This window comes from Peromyscus californicus, unplaced genomic scaffold, assembly GCF_007827085.1.
Source record: "Peromyscus californicus insignis strain IS unplaced genomic scaffold, ASM782708v3 Scaffold_8__1_contigs__length_139910024, whole genome shotgun sequence".
NCBI lineage: Eukaryota > Metazoa > Chordata > Mammalia > Rodentia > Cricetidae > Peromyscus > Peromyscus californicus.
Genome location: NW_026294606.1, coordinates 91,976,548 through 91,994,966, shown reverse-complemented (window position 1 = coordinate 91,994,966; position 18,419 = coordinate 91,976,548). Strand labels below are relative to the sequence as shown.

At 44.6% G+C, this 18,419-nt stretch overlaps 1 protein-coding gene across 1 annotated transcript in view; it reads left to right on the top strand.

Moving 5' to 3' along the window:
• Cdh13 (cadherin 13) overlaps positions 1–18,419 on the top strand; it is a 996,812-nt gene that overhangs the window by 454,070 nt on the left and 524,323 nt on the right. Inside the window, exon 4 of the mRNA XM_052728155.1 lies at positions 13,818–13,934. Within this exon, the coding sequence (XP_052584115.1) occupies positions 13,818–13,934 (117 nt within the window). The remainder of the gene's footprint in view (positions 1–13,817; positions 13,935–18,419) is intronic.

Here is an 18,419-nt window from a genome sequence, read left to right as displayed (position 1 = left end):
GAAATATTGATATGGGCTCAAATCAATACTAGTGTCTGTATGCCACTGTTTCTCTGTGTACTTAGGAAACACCCCTTCACCTTGCTGAAACTCAGTGCTGCCTAGAATAAGCTGATATTACCACAGAGGCAGGGGACTGACTTTTCTTTGTTTAGCTTTTTCTTTTCTTTTTTTTTTTACTGGAAATATGTATCAAACTGAACCACCGAAGATGCATGCAGGCATGCACCCAAGACCTGTCAAAGTTTGTGTGGTAAGAAAGTAACTCTTGGCAATCCAAATATCTCCAGCTGCCTTTAATCTGTTATAGTGCCAACCTTGCCCCATGATATTTCCCCTTTCCATCCATGTCACTCACATTTCTCTAGAGGAATGAACTGAGAGAGTGACTACATATTAAATGTGATTCGTTAGACTGGCTTCCATGACAGTGTGTGGGTAGTGAAACAATGCCTGTCTCCCAACAGAGGCTGAGAACCCTGTGTTGCTCAGTACATGAAGCTGACTATCTCAGCAGTCCTGTTATGTGTCTGAACACCTGATCAAGACAATTCCTCACAGGAATGCCCAGCAGCTTTCCTTTAGGTTGATTCTAGATCCAATCAAGTTGACAACCACAATTAACCATCACATATCCCTTAAAACAAACAGGGGAGCTCAAGATTATGGGGTTGCTGTCATGTATGACACTGTTCTGTTGTTTTTAAATAACATATTGCAAGCCGAAGTCAAGAGTCAGTGTAGACACAGTCAAAGTCGACAGCATGGTGAACTCTGTCACAATTGCAGCAGTTACAGGGCAGGTGTCTAAGGGTGAACAGAGTTGTACAGCAAACAGCCCAGTCATTGCCAGGGGCTATATGGATTCCTGGGTCACAACACCTTCCTCCCTAACTACCACAACTTTCTTGAATATGATAACCAAAGAGGGCATCTGAAAGGAGGTGGAGTTTCTGTGGGAAAGGAATTCATGTGAGACAGGTGCTGTAGGGTAAGGCACAGAGACAGGAAAAGGTAAAACTTGCTTTGCCTAGGAGTGTAGCTCAGTGGTTGAGCACTTGCTCTGAATGTGCAAGGCACTGGGTTTAAGGCCCAGCACTACAAAAACAAGCAACGAAATAAACAAAAAGTACTGCTCAATGAAGAAGACAAAGTAGCATTTGATCTTCAGCAGGCAATTCCAGCAGAAAGGAGTGAGAGCTCAAATCTTAGAGGACCTTCAGTGTCCAGGTAAGAGGACATAGGCCACCCTGTGAGCTACAAGAATCATTGGGTTGCTTATTAATTTCTTCCAGTAACAAATATCCACTTAGCATCTACTCTGAGCTGTGTTAAGGGTAACTTTTGAAGGGTATAATTAATAATGGCTAGTCTAGATGGCTATCTGGGTGGTTTGATGAGATGGTTAAGCAGGAGAGGCAAGGTAAGATGCTGTTGGGATGGGGAAGATGAGAGGTAGGGCTAATCCTAAAGGTCAATGACACCTCAGTGGCAAGTTGTCACTGAATCCAAGTTCAAGAACATATCTGTGTATATTTAGAAGTCTTCATTTCACCTTCAATATTAGAAGATGTTTTCACCAGGTATAGAATTCCGAGTTGACCGTTCTTTTTCCTTTGCTCGCCCTTTACAAGTCTGCAGCTCCACTGTCTTCTCGCTGGCATTGTTCACAACAGGACATCTGCTGTCATCCTTATCTTTGTTTCCTTGTAGAAGATGTTTCTTTTTTCCCATAGTGGTTCTTGCGATTTCGTTCTTATTACTGGCTGTAAGCAATCTGATTGTGATAAGAAGCGTTCTTCGGGGTAAATCAAGAGGGCATGGAAACAGATATGATGTGGGTGTTGGAAAAAGAGTTTAATAAAGACCAACCTACATGGTGTAATTGGAACTGGGAGTTTCTTCTTAGAGCCCATGATAGCTGTCTTTGCAGGTGCTGAAGGAATCCCATTTAGAGAAGTAATACCTAATATTTGAAGGGTGCTGTGCGAGCATGTTGGTGTGTGTATGTACACTGACACTGGCACGTAAAGATGTTCCACTATAAAAGGAAAATCCAGGTTTTAAGATACATAACATGTCGTAGTCACCTACTTGAAGTGCACCCGGAACTACAAAGTTTAAGTGCTTGACAAGGTAGGCATTCTTTATGTGTTAGCTATTCTGTATTTGTACAAGTGTTCCATATCACAATAACCTTGTGGTGTAGGAAGTATTATGACCCTCTCTCTACATGTGTTAAAACTGGGATACAGAGTGTTTGAATAATTACACAGCGTATTTTTAGCCCCAAGGAGTGGTCAAAGTTGAACAAAAGACATCAGATTCATAGTCATCTGTTCAACTGCTGTTCTAAACTGACTCAGAATGTGACAACCAAGTGCAAGAGCAAGCTATGGACAGAGCGAGGGGACACCACTGTCACTGTCTGTGTGAAGGTGGAAAGACATTGCTTTTAGGGTAACACCCAACTGTCCCATTCCCTAGCCTCTTATTTAGAGACCGTGGTTTTTATAAATATATAAAATGTGCACAATTTTACAAGACATCCAGGGAGCTACTTTTGCAATCTGTGCATCTCTTATTCTGGTGTCATTCAGCATATCCAACAGGACAGATAACTTCTGTGGGTAAAAACGAAGGAGTTCACAGACATGTTAAATTGATGGATAGATGCAGTCTACAGGAGAGAGAGAGAGAGAGAGAGAGAGAGAGAGAGAGAGAGAGAGAGAGAAAGAGAGAGGCAAAGAGAATGTACAAAACACTCAATGACATCCTTCTGCCCTAGCTATTGGTCTGATAATGATCATTACTTAATGAGAATCTTCTAGAAGCTAAAGACTTTATCTTGCCCCCACACACACACTGCATTGGAACACTACTCCATACTGACACTCTTCAAAACTTTTGTTTATTTTAGCTTTGAGGCACTATTTGAGTCTGGGCTAGGTATGCCTCAGTTTCTTCATCTGCATTTAAAGCTAATGAGATAACATACGTGTAAAGTACGCATCACCGTGCCTAGCCTGAGGGGAGCACGCAGGAGGTATGGCATGGTGGCACTGTTATCTACCTGTGGCTCCTCTAGGTGAGGACTTCCAGTCTGTCCATTAACATCGCCCAGGCTGGCCTGTAGACGCAGGTTAGCATTCAGCCAAGCGTCCCATCCATCAGCGTCCATCTCCGCTTCCGCTAACAGTCAGTAAACACAGTGTAGCATCTCAGCGGATGTTATTGCTCCACTCCGGCTCATCTTGCCTTCTCAGCTACATTAATTCATCACTCATTTGATTCATATGTTGTTTGAGCGCAAAACAGGTGCCGGAACTGCTCTGTTTTTACCAGGGTTAGGGTGTTAAGTGTGAAAGAGAAAAATCAAATCCCTGCCTTACGGCTCTTAGACATTGGCGGGCAGTGGGGGAAGTGGTGGGGGGGGCAACACAGACAAAATAATAACAGTAAGTAAAACATGAAACATTTGGATAGGAACAGGTGCTGTGGCTACAAATCAAACACGGGAGGGAAATGAGAAGTTTGGGGGTGCTGATGTATTTAGGATGTTAGGCCCAGGGAAGACTTCTCTGCATGGTCTGGGTGACTACCTATTTCAGAGGACAGGAAAAGAATGCTCAGAGAAGGGCTGTGAATTTCCTGATGCACACATTCCAGAGGCAAGGACAGGAAAGCAAGATGGCCAGATCCAGTGCAGGGCATTTCTGTCTGGCAGGTGGCAGCTAAGCCTGACTGGCGCTCCATCACTGAAGCCCATGGTTCTGTGTCCTCTCGGAAATATATCGCCCTTCAGTTCCTCCCTCTTTGTGACCTCACCTCGCTGTGTGTAACTGGAGTTAAGGCTTAGGATCAGCTCCCACCATCTGGGTAATGCCAACACCCCACTGCCCTCAAGTCACTCCGAAGCAGCCATTCCCCTAAGGGACCCAGCACCCCTGGACATACACCTACAGAAAAGAGGGTGAGTTTTAGCCCTTGCCTATCTCCCCCAGGGGGTTTTGTGCAGTGCACAACCTTCACCACAATAAATGGCAGCCTGACACCTCCTCAGATACAATTTTGTATTTCACACACCATTTAACTAATGGAAACCACATAATAGGCACTCAGCGAATCGCGGTTGATTACATTCTTTCTCATTTTTCATCTCCTAATATGATTAAGATCCTTTGTATTTCAACTCATGGTAAAGGATGGAAATTAAGTTATTATTATCCACAAATCCAGGCATTATTGAACACCTACTATAGGCCAGACATTGGGCTGAGTGGCGGTTGGTGACTTACATGTGTGGGATTTACATGCTAATAGAAAAGGAGAATAATAAATGAAGTAAGGTGGTGTATGTGGGGAAGAGAAAATAGAGCATGGAAGATGAGGGGTAAGCGCTGGATAGAGCAGCCCAGCCAGGACTCGCAAAGTAGGATTCCTCTAAGTGTTGAGATGAACGAAGAGAGAAATAATGACTGTAGTTGAAAGAACAGCACTCCCTCCCCAGCTGAGGTCCACATGCTAATCCTTCAATCCTAGGAATAATTTCCCTTTCAGGGCAAAAGAAATGATATTAAGGAGCCATGGAGACAGCTCAGTCAGTAAAGTGTTTGCATGCAAGCATAAGGACCTGAATTCACTCCAGGCAGAGGCAGGCAGATCTCTGTGAGTTCAAGGTGAAGCTGATCTATATAGTGAGTTCAAAGACAGCCAAGGATACATAGTGAGACCCTGTTTCAAAAGCAAAAAAAGGGGAGGGATATAGGTTAAGAGCACTAACTGCTTTTGCAGAGGACCCAGGTTCAGTTTGCAGTGCCCACATGGTGGCTCACAACCACTGGTACTCAGTTCTAGGAGATCTGATGCCCTCTTCTGACCTCTTTGAGCACTGCATATAGTGCACATACGTACATATAGGCAAAATATTTAGACACACAAAATAAAGATAAAAAATTAATATTGGCTAAGACCGAAGTGGTAGCAGTGAACATGAGGGGCCAGGTAAACTCAAAAGATGATTTGAAGATTAAACTCAAGAACCAGACCACAGATAATCACCGTCCAGGACTGTTTCCCTGGAAGAGATCTGAAACAAAATTCTTTCAGTAATTAAATTTTTCACAGGGAAAGTAAGCTATGCAGAAATCAGGAGGCAGAGTGGATAACTATCCAGACATCAGATTAAAATGACCCAGGTTCAAGTCCCAACTCCTCCACTCTCCAAAGCATGTGCCTGGGCTATGTGTTCAAAATTTCCCAACCTCAGTTTCCTCTTCTGGAGCATGGGAGTGCAGTGACGTGTCCCCAAGACTGTGGGTGTAGATTAAAGGAGAAAAGTGTTTGCAAGCTCAAAAATACTCTCCCTGCTGCCCTGGAAGCCATTTGGCTTGCACAAGTGTCTGAAAGATGCATTGAGCATCCATAGGGAAGGGAAGCAGAAAACATTGTTTCCTGTGGGGTGGGTTCAAAGAGCAGCTGGGGTGCAGACATAGCTCCCTAGGTCCCAGAGAAGATTTTCAGAGCTCAGTCACCAAACAGTGTCTGCATTTGCCAACCGTGACTTCCAAAGAGGAGCAGGGCCCTTCTGCCTCTTAGGAAAGAATGCGAATTACACGGCAATTGAATATTTATTACGAGCACTTCTTCTCTAAGCACTTGTTTTACCATTGCAACATCAAAACCGCCCGGCCCAGAGAAGACTCAGATGTGGGAGAATATCAAATGTGTTTTTCTCTCTTTCTTATTATTTTTTTTGTCCTTTTTCATGGTAGATCTGACGCACCTTTGAATCTTCAAAGGATGCAATAATCAATGACGTGGGGAGACAGGCGACAGCGTGCCCGTCATTGTAGAGATGAATTTATTAATGTAAACGGCATCGGGTGGAAGAGAGATGGGGCTGAATTAAAATGTGAGGACCTGTGATCCAACAAGAAACGTAGAACAAAAGGAGGAGAGGGAGACTGAGCAGGGAGATAAAAGACGCTTTGCCAATTCCAGGCTCCGCTGAAGAGAGCGACATAAAAGAGGTTATCGCCGAAGTGTGCTACGGCAACCCTGGTTCCTTAATTAAAATGTCTCCAAGAAAGGAGGTAGTGGGAATAGTACCAGGGGTGTGGGCAAGATGACAGTGACACAGAAGAAATGCAGGGCTTCAGAAGAGGGGATTGTTCAGGGTAAATATTGGGAATACGTCTCTGAGCTCGGGTCATGGAGAATATGAAAAATTGCTTGGGTAAAGAGAGCAATTGACGTTGGCAGCTGGTATGGCAAATAGCTTTTTTTATGAAAATAGAGACTGTGTGTGTGTGTGTGTGTGTGTGTGTGTGTGTGTGTGTGTGTGTGTATGTGTGTGTGTTGCACCACATGCCACATGTGTGTGGGTGCCCACTAAGGCCAAAAGAAGGCATCGGGACCCCTGGAGCTAGAGTTACAGGTGGTTATGAACTGCCATATGACTGCTAGGGACTGAAGCCAGGCCTTTTGCAAGAGCAGGTAATCCTCTTAACTGCTGAGCCACCTCTCCAGCCCTGGGAAACAGCTTTCTAATTTCAGAGTTTGCAGCCATTAGTATCAAGAAAAAGACCCCAAACTGACAAATGGACAAAATATGAGAGAAGAAGGACTTTGAAAACAAATCCAGAGAGTGGGTCCAGGCAAAAAAGACGACCTTTCCTTCAATGAGTTCCTGTGGGACTGGGAAGACGGCCCAGTGGGTAAAGACGCCTCCCTTCAAGACTAAATCTAAACCCTCGGGCCCTCACAGTGAAGTGAGAACTATGGAGCTTGGCCCCTGGCCTCCACGTGTATGTATGAGGCAAGTGCCCACACATATAAATAAAAAATGCTTTTAAAATATATTCTTCTGTCTGAGAAAGAGGCACAGGGCTCTGGAGGAGCGCAGAGGACAGAACCACCTGCTTGCACTGTTGATAAAGCTGACCACTGCCTCTGAGTCGGCTCCAGAATAGCCCAGCTCCATCACTGTTCTCGAAATGTCTCCTTGAGCTGGCACCTGTGATGTCACGCTTCATTGCAGAGTAGCTAGCTGCACTGTCCACACTGGCAGCCAGCAAGGTCTCCCGCCAGCTAATGAGGTGACTGGGTTGCCAGGAAGAAGGGAGCTGGCATACTCTCCACTCCAGTGACAAAAGCATCAGGCAATGGGTAAAAGGTAGGACTGACTGCTTCTTCCCTGAAGTCACCCTGAGCCTTTGGAATACGAAGAGATGGGGCAGGCTTGCTGTGCACTATCAGAGAGCATTTACCAACACATACTATTTATTAAAGTTTAAAGAAAATGTCTGCATTGACTAGAAGTGATTAGAAAGCATCCCTAAACCAGTCTTGAACCTAAACTCGAGGCAAAGAAGGGGAGTGTGGGTGGCTGAGCTAGAACAGACGTTTCCCCAATTCTGTTGAGGATATATAGGGCCTCAGGGACCAGTGGGTAGCTCTGTCTGGCCATTTTGGAGAGAACTCACGGCCAACACACTGTACATACACACTTGAATGTCAAAGGATTGTTCTTTTGAGGGTGGGTGTAATGGTTGGTCTTAAATGTCAACTTGTCACAAAGTAGGATCACCAGAGAAGGTCATCTCAGTGTAGGGATTGTCCAAATCAGTGGGCCTATGGGTATGTCTGTACTATTCTCCATGGATAACAGTCTTGATGGTTAACTGAAGTGGGAAAACCCACCCACTGTTTCATGGGCTGGGTCCTGGACTGCATGGAGTGAGGGAAGCCAGCTGAGCATTCTCTCTGCTCTTGACTGTGGATGTGACCTGTTTAGCTGCTTGAGTTCCCGCCTTGACTTCCCCTCAATGAGGGACTGGAACCTGAACCCATAAACCAAACGAACTCTTCCTCCTTACGCTGCTGCTTTTAGTCATAGACATCGAGTGACAGGGTTTCACGAGAGGGGGCTTCCTTACAGCCCATTTCTCTGGTCTGAACTCTGGCAGATGTGGAAAGCAGTATTCCCGGAGCTTACATTCTTGCACCTAGAACGCAGGCTCAGATTAATTCAGCTGTGGAGGCAAGGGGCTCTGTGTGTATTAGGAAAACAAGCCCATTTGTAAAACACTAGCAGATCCCTCCAGGTGCTCAGAAGTAGCTATTTAGCATGAATATTTCATCAATGCCAGAGTAGATTGAAGAAAATTCTTTCCATTATATCCCCATCACCATTGCACGTGGTTGAATGGACTTCTGACTAAAGAATCTAAATATGCTTAAAACATTTTCACCTCCAGTGGAACGAGCGGGGCCTGATTGGGTTGTTATTTTCCTGCTTCATGAAATATTTCAGAGGCAATTGTGTCTTGGGTATGTTGTTTGGCAAATTTTTATCCAAAGCCAGAGCCATTGGATTATTTTTTTTAACTGGCAGCTCGTATGTGGGGAAGTCGGCAGTTTAGAGAAAACATCTAGGGCCTGTTGCTGTGCTCCCTGCATTTTAATTTTTAAGACCAATTTTTAGTGCACACCACTGGGCTTGGTGGAATGAGTGTCAGGGGACAGAGATTGTTTAGGTGGGGGTGAACTTCAGGGTTCACAACCCACACCCCAGGCCTTGCAGAGGCTTCTCCGGGGGTCCACAGAACTGCTTGCTGTGTTGGATGGGCCTGACATCTCCTTCCCTATCCTCTTCAGAACTTCTCAGTCACTTGCTCGCTCTGCTTCCCAGCTCCACCAATGCTGGCCTGTGGTTTCCTTCTGTCTCTTGCCTTCTTCTGTTTAGCCCCAGGCCTGAAACCAGGACCCTTCCTTGCATCCCTTCTTCTGGAGGAAAAATCTTGAACTGATGTTTGAGACGAGAGTGGAGAGTGGAAGGACAGATGGAATTGGCCACGCAGAAGAGGGCAGAGTCCAGGAGGGACAGCACCTGCTGAGGTTAGCAGCAGCATCAAGAACCACACCTCCTGGGCCTGTCCTGCCTCCCTGGTTCTGGGGACTTCGTTCTTGGTCATACCTATGTGCTTCCACGGTGTTAATAAGGGGCAGGTTGTGTTTTTAAAAGACTTTTCTGTATAGCAACTTCTGGAGTCGCCTCTCAAATCCCCAGCACTCACAGGGAAACCCATAACTTCTTTACATCATTGACTATTTTTGTCACAGCAACTTCTTTTCCATCCTAAATATATATACCAAAGTCAAACATCATAGACCTAGGACCCTGGGAATGTCCCTCCTCAGTGCTCCATACTTGGGTGATTGGTTATTCAGCCACACATATAAGAGTGTTTGCTTATGCATTCATTTCTTTTTTAATATTGTGGTAGATTAATTTATTACACTAAAATAAAAGGAACACAGGGAATTGAAGTAAATATTTCCTTCTGTAATTAATATCATCTAAATAGATGAATGATTAATTTCCCAAATAATGATCTAAGAATGCCTGGACAAGACTAATGAAGCCAATGTGGAGACCAGGAAGTGTTCTTCTAGACCAGGTCTCTCAGGAAAAGGATCTCACTGGGGTCTCCCAGCTCCCACCACCACCACTCACTGATGTCACCCATAATGATATCTCACATCTAAATTGTAGCAAAATGTGTCATTTCCACAATTGTCACTTCTGAGGGGGTCACTAAGCAAATATTTAAATGATTTCAGCAAGATATTGACCTATCTAAAGTCACTGGAAATTTTCAGTTTCCATTCTTTCACTTCAATTGTGGTCTATTCATTGTATGTGGTACTGGGTTTCATAAGGCTGTTGTTACATGAGTATATCATGCACTTTGGCCATGATCCTCTCGCCCATATCCATCCCTGACGCTCCTCTGCCCCAATTTCATGTCGACAGTTACGTTATCAAAGTATCTTATCAATGGCTTTCCTTATTGGAAATGCTGTTTCTGGTGTCACTAGCCATTGTTTCTAGGAAGCACATGCACTGGAGGCTCTGAAGAACCTTCTATCCATTTACTGCTGTTGGGTGTCAAGAGCTCTTGAAAACTGTGAATGCCTTAGTTTCCAATTGTTGTTTGGCTTCATGTCATCCCAGGACCCCACCAGCCAACATCATCTCACCCCACCTTTAAAGAAAATTCTATGTCCTCTTGTGACAAGATGATTTCCAGGACACACAAGGGGTGGCAGAGGCACCTGGCATCAGAGAACCTGGACAGACACATCCATTAGCACAGATCCCATCCCAGACATTTCTGCCCATGAGCACTGAGGTTCTTCGGCGACAAACGCAGTTAGACAGACCCATAACTGGCAGAGACAGAGGCAGAGCCCTGAGCCTAGGAACCTGACATAAAGGCCAAGGTGTCTAGGAACAGAAGGAAGAAGACTGCCCTGCCCATTTTCTCTCTCCAGGGGCCTCTAAGGGACCTTCAGAGTCAGCACGCATGCGAGTGAAGCAACTCCACATGCACTCTGAGCCTCAGAGTCTGTTTCCCAAGGCCCAGAGTCTCCTGTTTCTTTGCTCCAGCATTTCACATCTGGCACATCTGGGTTGAAACTACTGTGCCTGTCACTCCACATCTCGGGAGCTGGGAGAGGTGAGAGGCACTGTGTCTTTAATGACTGGTGTGCTGAGAATGGGACACCAGGAGCGGGGCCCAGGGCTCAGGGACACCCAGAACAACACCATGGCCCTCAGCAGGCTTGCAGACACAAGTGAGCCCTTCATCACAAACAATGGAAAGTTTGTTGCTGAGGACACAGGGTGCTTTTTCATAGCTTTGGACACATTTACACACACGCTGTCGTAATGAACGGAGGTCTCTGTGGCTGTATTACAGCTCTGAATCACCAAGCCGTTACATATGCATGGCGCCTTAAATCTCCACACAGGGCTGTCCTACACATTCACTCATGGGCGGTGCTTGAAGTTGTTGGTTTTCTTAACTGTAAATGAGATTTGGATGTATCACATATTTTACATATGTTCTACTCTTTTGCTGTCCCCCAGTAAAGCAAAAGCCTCTTTGGAGATGCTATACATGCGTTTTATATAATAGAATCCATTCTCTCTGCCCTGGTCTCCTGGCTTTTCTCTTCCTTCTTGCGGGCTTGTTTGTTTGTTTGTTTGTTTGTTTGTTTTCAATTGAGTTGTGTTAGGGTTATCGTGCATTGTTTTGTTTGGTTGGCTGAGTTTCTTATTCATTGGTTTTATCCTCTTTGCTAGTTCTTTCCACTATCATTCATAAACACACACACACACACACACACACACACACACACACACACACACACACACACACCACAGGGGGAGGAAAGAAAGAGGGGAGAGATGAGAGAGAAAGAATTCAGTGTTCTGTCTTTGCCTGCCTATGGAAACTATTGTCTTCCTAGAAACCAACCATCATTCTTGTGCACACATGTGTGCGTGCGTGTGTGTGTGTGTGTGTGTGTGTGTGTGTGTGTGTTATGTAAGTGCACATGTGTGTGCATGTGCATGTGAAGGCCACAGAACAACCTTGAGTGTCATCTTCATGAATGCTGCCCAACTCCTCTGAGACAGGATCTTCCAGCCAGAGAGTCTCAGTAATCCTCCTGTCTCCACTCCCAGTGATGGGATTCCAAGTGCACATCACTTGGTCCAACATTTTAAGGTGTATTCTGGAGATCAAATTGAGGTCTCTGTGCTTGCAAGGGAAATGCTTTTCCAATTGAACCACTTTTGTAAATGGGGCTGGAGAAATGGCTCAGAGGTTAAGAGCACTGTTTGCTCTTCCACAGGACCTAGGTCCATCTAGCATCAGTCTTGCAGTTTCAAGTACACGGGGCAGTGGTATGAAAGGCATTCACACTGCTGTCTGGTCCAATTCCAGAATGCTGTTTACAGAACTGAATATATGTCCCATTAAATAACAGCTCACATCTTCTCTCAGAATCTTGGAAAACTAACTTATGACAAAGAAAAAGATTTTGATAGGTTTGCAGCAATTATTCTGGTCTGTGAGGTGCTCTGATTATAGCTTCATTTTCTTAGCTTAGAAATACCATTTTAGTAAATCAACCATGTTTTACGAAGACTCCTTTTTTTATATTTTTATATTATTCTTTTATAACACAGTCATGTAATCTACAATGGGCACAACAGGATGTTCTCTAGAAATATAGTTTGTGATATTCACTATCTCTGATAGTTAGGCAAATTTAATTGGGGGTGATTGTTACATAATCTGTCCAAATTTTCTTCATTGGTCAAAAAGAAATATGGATTTATTGGAAGGATTTTGTAAATATAAGAGCTGGCACACATTAAGTATCTCCATGTTGGCCAACACACACTTGCTGTATTGCTGTTCTAGCATCTTGTGGAGGGGCTTGAGGTGTGGGTCTTCCTACACTATGCTCATGTAGGAATCTTATCCTTGCTGCTCAACACTGGGCTGGTTTTTACATTTGCATCTTGTGTGTCCTATCTCACTAAGTTCTTCTGTGAATTTTTCTTCTTTCTCTGAGCTTAGCACCCAGGTGTATTCCTAGGGTGGAATTACAGAGAGAAGAACTATGGATATTTGCAAGGCTCTTGATAAACAAATATTGCCCAATGGTTCTCCACAAGACCATTAGTCTATTCCAAGAAAAATCAAGAGTATGAATGTTTGTGGAGGTGTTCAAAAACTTTAGCTGGTCTTGTTTCTTGTTTGACTTTCCTATGTATATTTTCTCTTAAAACTATAAAATACAGGTTCACACACACACACACACACACACACACACACACACACACACACACACTGTTATGGACCAGGGGCTAATGATATCGTGACGTTATTTACCACATTGTCTTGATGGGAACTCACTATGACATGAAGTCTGAGGTGCTTGCTCCTGATGATACAGAAGATCCTTTTAATTAGCATGTGGTATTTGATGAGATTGATTTACATATTAAAAATGGTGCTCTGTTTGCGACTCATTTTTCTCCAGCCCTCTAATTAGATCAAGGTTGTGCTGCGCGCCCCGCCTGCCTGGCCCCCCCCTCCCCTCTCCCCTTTCTTACCTCTCTGTAGGCAACAGTTTGTAGCTGGAGTTTAATGTTGTGGGTCTCAAGTATGTTTATTTTTATGTTTTCTTCTTTTAATATAATGTGACATTAGCACTTGATGTGAAGTAATGATTCAGTCTTCTTTGGTGAACACAGTTCTTTAATTAAAAAGGTATAACCCCTCAAACTGGAGTCAATGGTATATTGAATTTAAAAAAGAAAGGACATGAAATTGGGGGTTAAGGAGGTGAAGGAACATCTGGGAAGAGTTGGGGTGAATATGATCAAAATACATCATATGAAATTCTCAAAGAATTAATTACAATAATTTTTTTAGCTGTGGAACTCCTGACAGCATGCCTTCAGTGAGTGAATATGAACAATTCCCTGGGGAATGCACTCCAGAAAGCACTCCTGCTCGTGGAATGGAAGCCATCCCCTGCCTCTCCATGAGGCCTGAAGTGTTTACAAAGCTGTCACTCACTGCTCTTTGCTCCTGCTTCTCTAGCTGGCCATGAAGGGAGCCATGCTTAGGTCCAGAAATTTCTTGCTGACCAGGTGACTTCTACCTGTCTATACAGCATGAAAGGTGTATAAACCCAATGTGGCACTTTAAGTAGATAATTCAGAAGTTAGAATTAACTGGCTTAATAATCATCATTGTGAATCATGATGTCAACTTTCATGTGATTCTAAGTATGCACTTGGTCACTCTAAAAATATTTGATAGAGTAAAATTGACAATATCTAGACAGCTGTGTCCTTCACAACAAAGCAAGGTGCCCAGGGCAGGCTGATCCTTTCCTGTCTGTGGGAGACCTTAGTCAGTTCATCTTGTTTTCTCTTTTAGGATATATTTAAATTTGCAAGGACATCTCCTGTCCCAAGACAAAAGAGGTCCATTGTGGTGTCTCCCATCTTGATCCCGGAGAACCAGAGACAGCCCTTCCCCAGAGATGTTGGCAAGGTAAGTGGGACAAAGGACAAATGGCACAGAGTGTTTCTATTAAGGGATGAACATGCACAAGACAAGCTGGCTGTGACGGTTGTGATTAGCTGGAACTGGCCTCCATTATTGCATGGTAAGAGGTCAGAACGATCTTCTCAAGATAGGAATTTCAGCAATCATTTTTATGAAACAGAAGAAAAAAGACTGTGGGAAAGTGGCAGCCATCTATCACAATCGTGGGATCTACAATAAAAAAAAAATCTAAACAAAAACTACCTTTGAAGTGATGTTATAAGATGTCATTGGTTGACAACCAGCTGCTTTGTCTTTGTAGCCGATGTCCAGGTGACAGGTTGACTGCTGGGTGTTGAGGTTTGTTTTTGTTGAGATCCTGTTTTTCAAATGTGTCAGTCCAAGCTCACTGTTGGGGCAGCTTCCCAGAATCAAAACCAGATTACAGAAACTCAACCACACTGACTAGATCCGAAACACTGCTGCTTGAGTCTGAGCAAACAAGTCCCCAGGAGAAAATAGCCGCTGTTAAATGGACCACGGTACTGATGGTGCATTGCATCAAAAAAGAAAGAGAAAAAAAAAAGAAATCAGCAAATTGAGTTTAATGATGTGACTATCTGTTTTTGGTGATTCAGGACTCAGGCCACTTTCTGTCTGTGAGCTAGAAGGGCATTCTGCTGAGCTGGCAGAAGGGGCTGGCTTTACCCTGATAAGGAGGAGCAAGGACTAAATGGATATGTTGCTTCAGAGTAATTCACCTTAAGGAATAAAGCAGAGGGCCATCCTTGACCCCTTGGCTCAGATGCACTGAGCCCTCCATAAGTGGTTGCTGTGAATATCCTGTTTTTCAGAAATCTGAACCATTTTAAATCACTCTGATTATGTGTACCTGGCTGCAGGTGACTCTACTCTGTCTTTCTCTGCCCTATTGGACCTAATACAAGAGTCTCATCCAAAACAGTGGCCTCAAGTAAATTATATGGAATACACAGCAGTATGTATCAGTATCTCCTGGTCCCACAGAAATGTCTATGTGGAAATTCAGATTAGAAGCTGCTTCTGTTTCTTGTTGAAGCTGGAGTTGGAACATGGCTGCTTACTTGAATGAGCGAGCTCAATGCCAGGATCTATTGCCTTAGTAATTTACTCATCAGGTAAAAAATGGAATGCCTGTTTTATGTCACAGTCCCATCAGGACTGGGTAAACACAGCCACAACTAGCAAAGAACCCAGCTTCACTTCTAGGGGGAAAAGGGACATTTACTCAACTAAATAACAAGAAAAATTCAGGGTCTGGCAATGGCTGTGTGAAACAGAAACACAGTGACCTGAGAAACAGAGCAAAAGGTAAAATCCAATGGGGTCAGAGGGAAGAGGTTGTCATGTGACATCTAAGGGGAAACCGGAAGGCTAAGGACATCCACGGAAAGACCAGGTCCATGGTGTCTTGGTAAAGATGTGTGTTCAAAGGCCTGATGTAGAGAGGATGGCGTGCTTCTGAGGAGCACACCCCAGGAGACTGTAGCACAGAGAGCCAGGGAGAGCATGGCCAGAGGACCTCTGAAAGGTCTTGGAGGTGATCTGTCTTGGAGGCCCATAGGGGAGTGGGGATTTGATCACAGTCTGCAATGACTGACTCCAGAAGCTCTCCCAGGGCAGTGTGTATATGTCAAAGAACACCCCGGCTTCATGGTAGGAAATAATCTGTGGAAACAGAATTAGAAGATAGGAGTGGGAGCGTTGAGACCCACTAAGGGGAGGGCAAGGTCTCAACAAGAGGTGAGGGTGTCCTAGACCATAGCAGTTCTGTTTCTACTGGAAATTAAAAGCCATCAATATACTTCTCGTTTTAAACTGTTATTGTGCCAAAGATGTATCTCTTTTAGCAAATACTTTCTATGACTCATAGAAAACAGAGGAGCTTGGAATGGGCAGACCTGAGTTATGATAAGCCCTGTCCCTCTGGATAGCCAAGGCCAATGAAATACCCCTACACTACATTCCCACAGAGTCAAGGGCTCTACTTGTCAAGGGACTAATATCTACATCTTTAATAGATTTTGAGACCAATGGTAGTCTGTTTCCCCTGCAGTAATGAAATAGCAGAGTCGAGCTGTTTTGTAAAGAAGAGAGGTTTGTTTAACTCATGGTTCTAGATGTGAAGGATCCAGAGTTGACATCAGGTAATAGCTTTGTTAGCAGAGTCCTGACGAAACATGAGGAGTCATGGGTAAGAGACAGGCAGCACACATGTATATACTGTCTAGTCTCTCTGCCTATTTTTAGTGTGTATCTGTGCCTTTATATTCTCACGTGTATGGCTGCACTTTTGTGCATGTGTGGGGTGGTGCATATGCATGGATGGAGTCCAGAGAAGAACCTTGGGTTGTTCCACAAGGCACCATCTACTTTGTGGTTTTGAGACATGGTCTCTCATTGGTCTAGATTCAGCAAGGAGGCTGAGCTGGCTGGCCAGTGAGCCCCTTACAGCAAGCTCTTGTATGCTTTCCAACTACATCCCAGCACTCACACTTCAGTAAAAATCCTTTATTACATGTCAGATTTCCATTGATGTGCTTGTCTACGCATCCTGTCTTTCAGCACGTGTCATAACCAAGCACTTCATTATGATGCTGTTTTAAAAGAGAGTACCTAGTCTAGATCGATTTCTGTGCTGTGATAAAACACTGCAACCAAAAGCGACTTGGGGAGGGAAGTTGGGGCAGGCGTTTGAAGCAGAAACCACAGAGGGATGCTGCTGACTGTCTCTCTGCCCCTGGCTTGCTCAGCTACTTCTTTTACATATGGCCCAACACCACCTTGCCTAGGGATGGCACCACTCTCAGCGATGGCACCACTTTGGTGGTGGGTCCTCCTACATCAGTTAACAGTTGACAAAATACCCCCACGGAAGTGGCCCCAAGCCAATCTGATGGAGGCGATTCTTCAGTTGAGGGTCCCTCTTCTCAAGTGTGTCAAGTTGACAACCCAAGTCAGTCACCACAGTCCCCATCGGCAAGAGCATCCCATCCCATAGAAGATGGCTCAGCTTGGTGTGAGCAGTCCCTATGTGTATTAGATAAGAGGCAAGGTGACATGAAGCTGGTCCCAGTTGCTAACTCACTGTGTGACTTGACTGGTTGCTTCCTCTCTTAGAGTCCCATTCCCCTACTTGGCATGTTAGAAGATGATCTCTGTGGAATTCTTGTCATGAGAAATCAATGCAATAAGTGGAAAGGGCAGACAAACCATGAATAGGTACTAGTATTTTCTATGCATCTCTAATCCTATAAGATCAAGGATCCTGTCTGTTTCCAATGCTATTAAATCCCCAGGTCTTCCCATGGCGCCTCGCAGCTGATACTCAATATATGCTCGCAACACAAACTAGGTTGAATTTCAGAGACTTTCCCTCCTGAGTGGCATGAGTACTTACTCACAGAGGCCAACCACCTCAGGCCTCCAAGGCTAGGAGCATAAACAAGTTAACTCAGGAAATGAGATGAGAACACAGGATGAGAAAAGATCAGGAAAACCTGTGAGGCAAAGTATTTATATCAGGCCAGTGATGGTGCAGAATCCATCAGTGTCCTGAGTTTCCCCAGGGAGCCTCCTTTACAGTGAACACCACATGCATAGGTGCTCTGGGGTATCTCACTGGCCAAAGGCTCTCCTCCGAAGCTAGAAGGCTTTGCATCCGCACACGAGACAGAGCACGAGGCAAACAAGGAGTGCTGGAGAACACACAGCCCCTCACCGTCCCTTTCAGGTGGGATATTCCTGAGACTGGGCTTCCCACCATTTCCTTTTTCTCCTCTCTGGGTTTATGATCTAGTGAGTACTGATACTTCTCCAGAAGTAGCCTCGCTGCCTTCTGATTGAAGTGGCCACAGTAGAAGCCTTGTCTCAGGTTTCACTTTTGGGGGATTCAAAATGAGACAAGGATCTTTCTTAATAGCTACTTGTTTTGTTACCTTCTGTTGCTGGGATAAAACGCCACGACCAGAAGCAACTTAGAGAGGAGTCTATTTGGGATTACAATTCCCGGGGCTAAGAAGAGTCCAGCATAGCAGGGAAGAGTGGCAGCAGGCAGGGAGTGAGCATGGTAAGGGACGGGGAGTTGAGAGCTCAGATCTTGAAACACAAAGCATGAAGCAGTATAAGTGGAGCAGAAGCAGCTGGAGATGGTCTCAAAGCCCAACCTGGTGACACTTCCTCCACCATCTAAACCTTCCCATTCAATCCACCACACCACTGAATCTCCTCTTCAAATAGTAACATCCTAGACTGGAGTCTGCTGCGCAATACTAAAGTCAGAGGTGCACTGACTTGGAGGGAAGTGACAGGTGGAGCCAGAGATCTGCCTCCTTGGTCCCATACCCAGTAGTCACTGAAGACACATTGTATTCTCCCATCCCTCTGGAGAGAAAAGCCTGACAGGTGTGAGTAGGACTGATGAAGCTGGGGTGGAGGATACGAAGGAAAGAA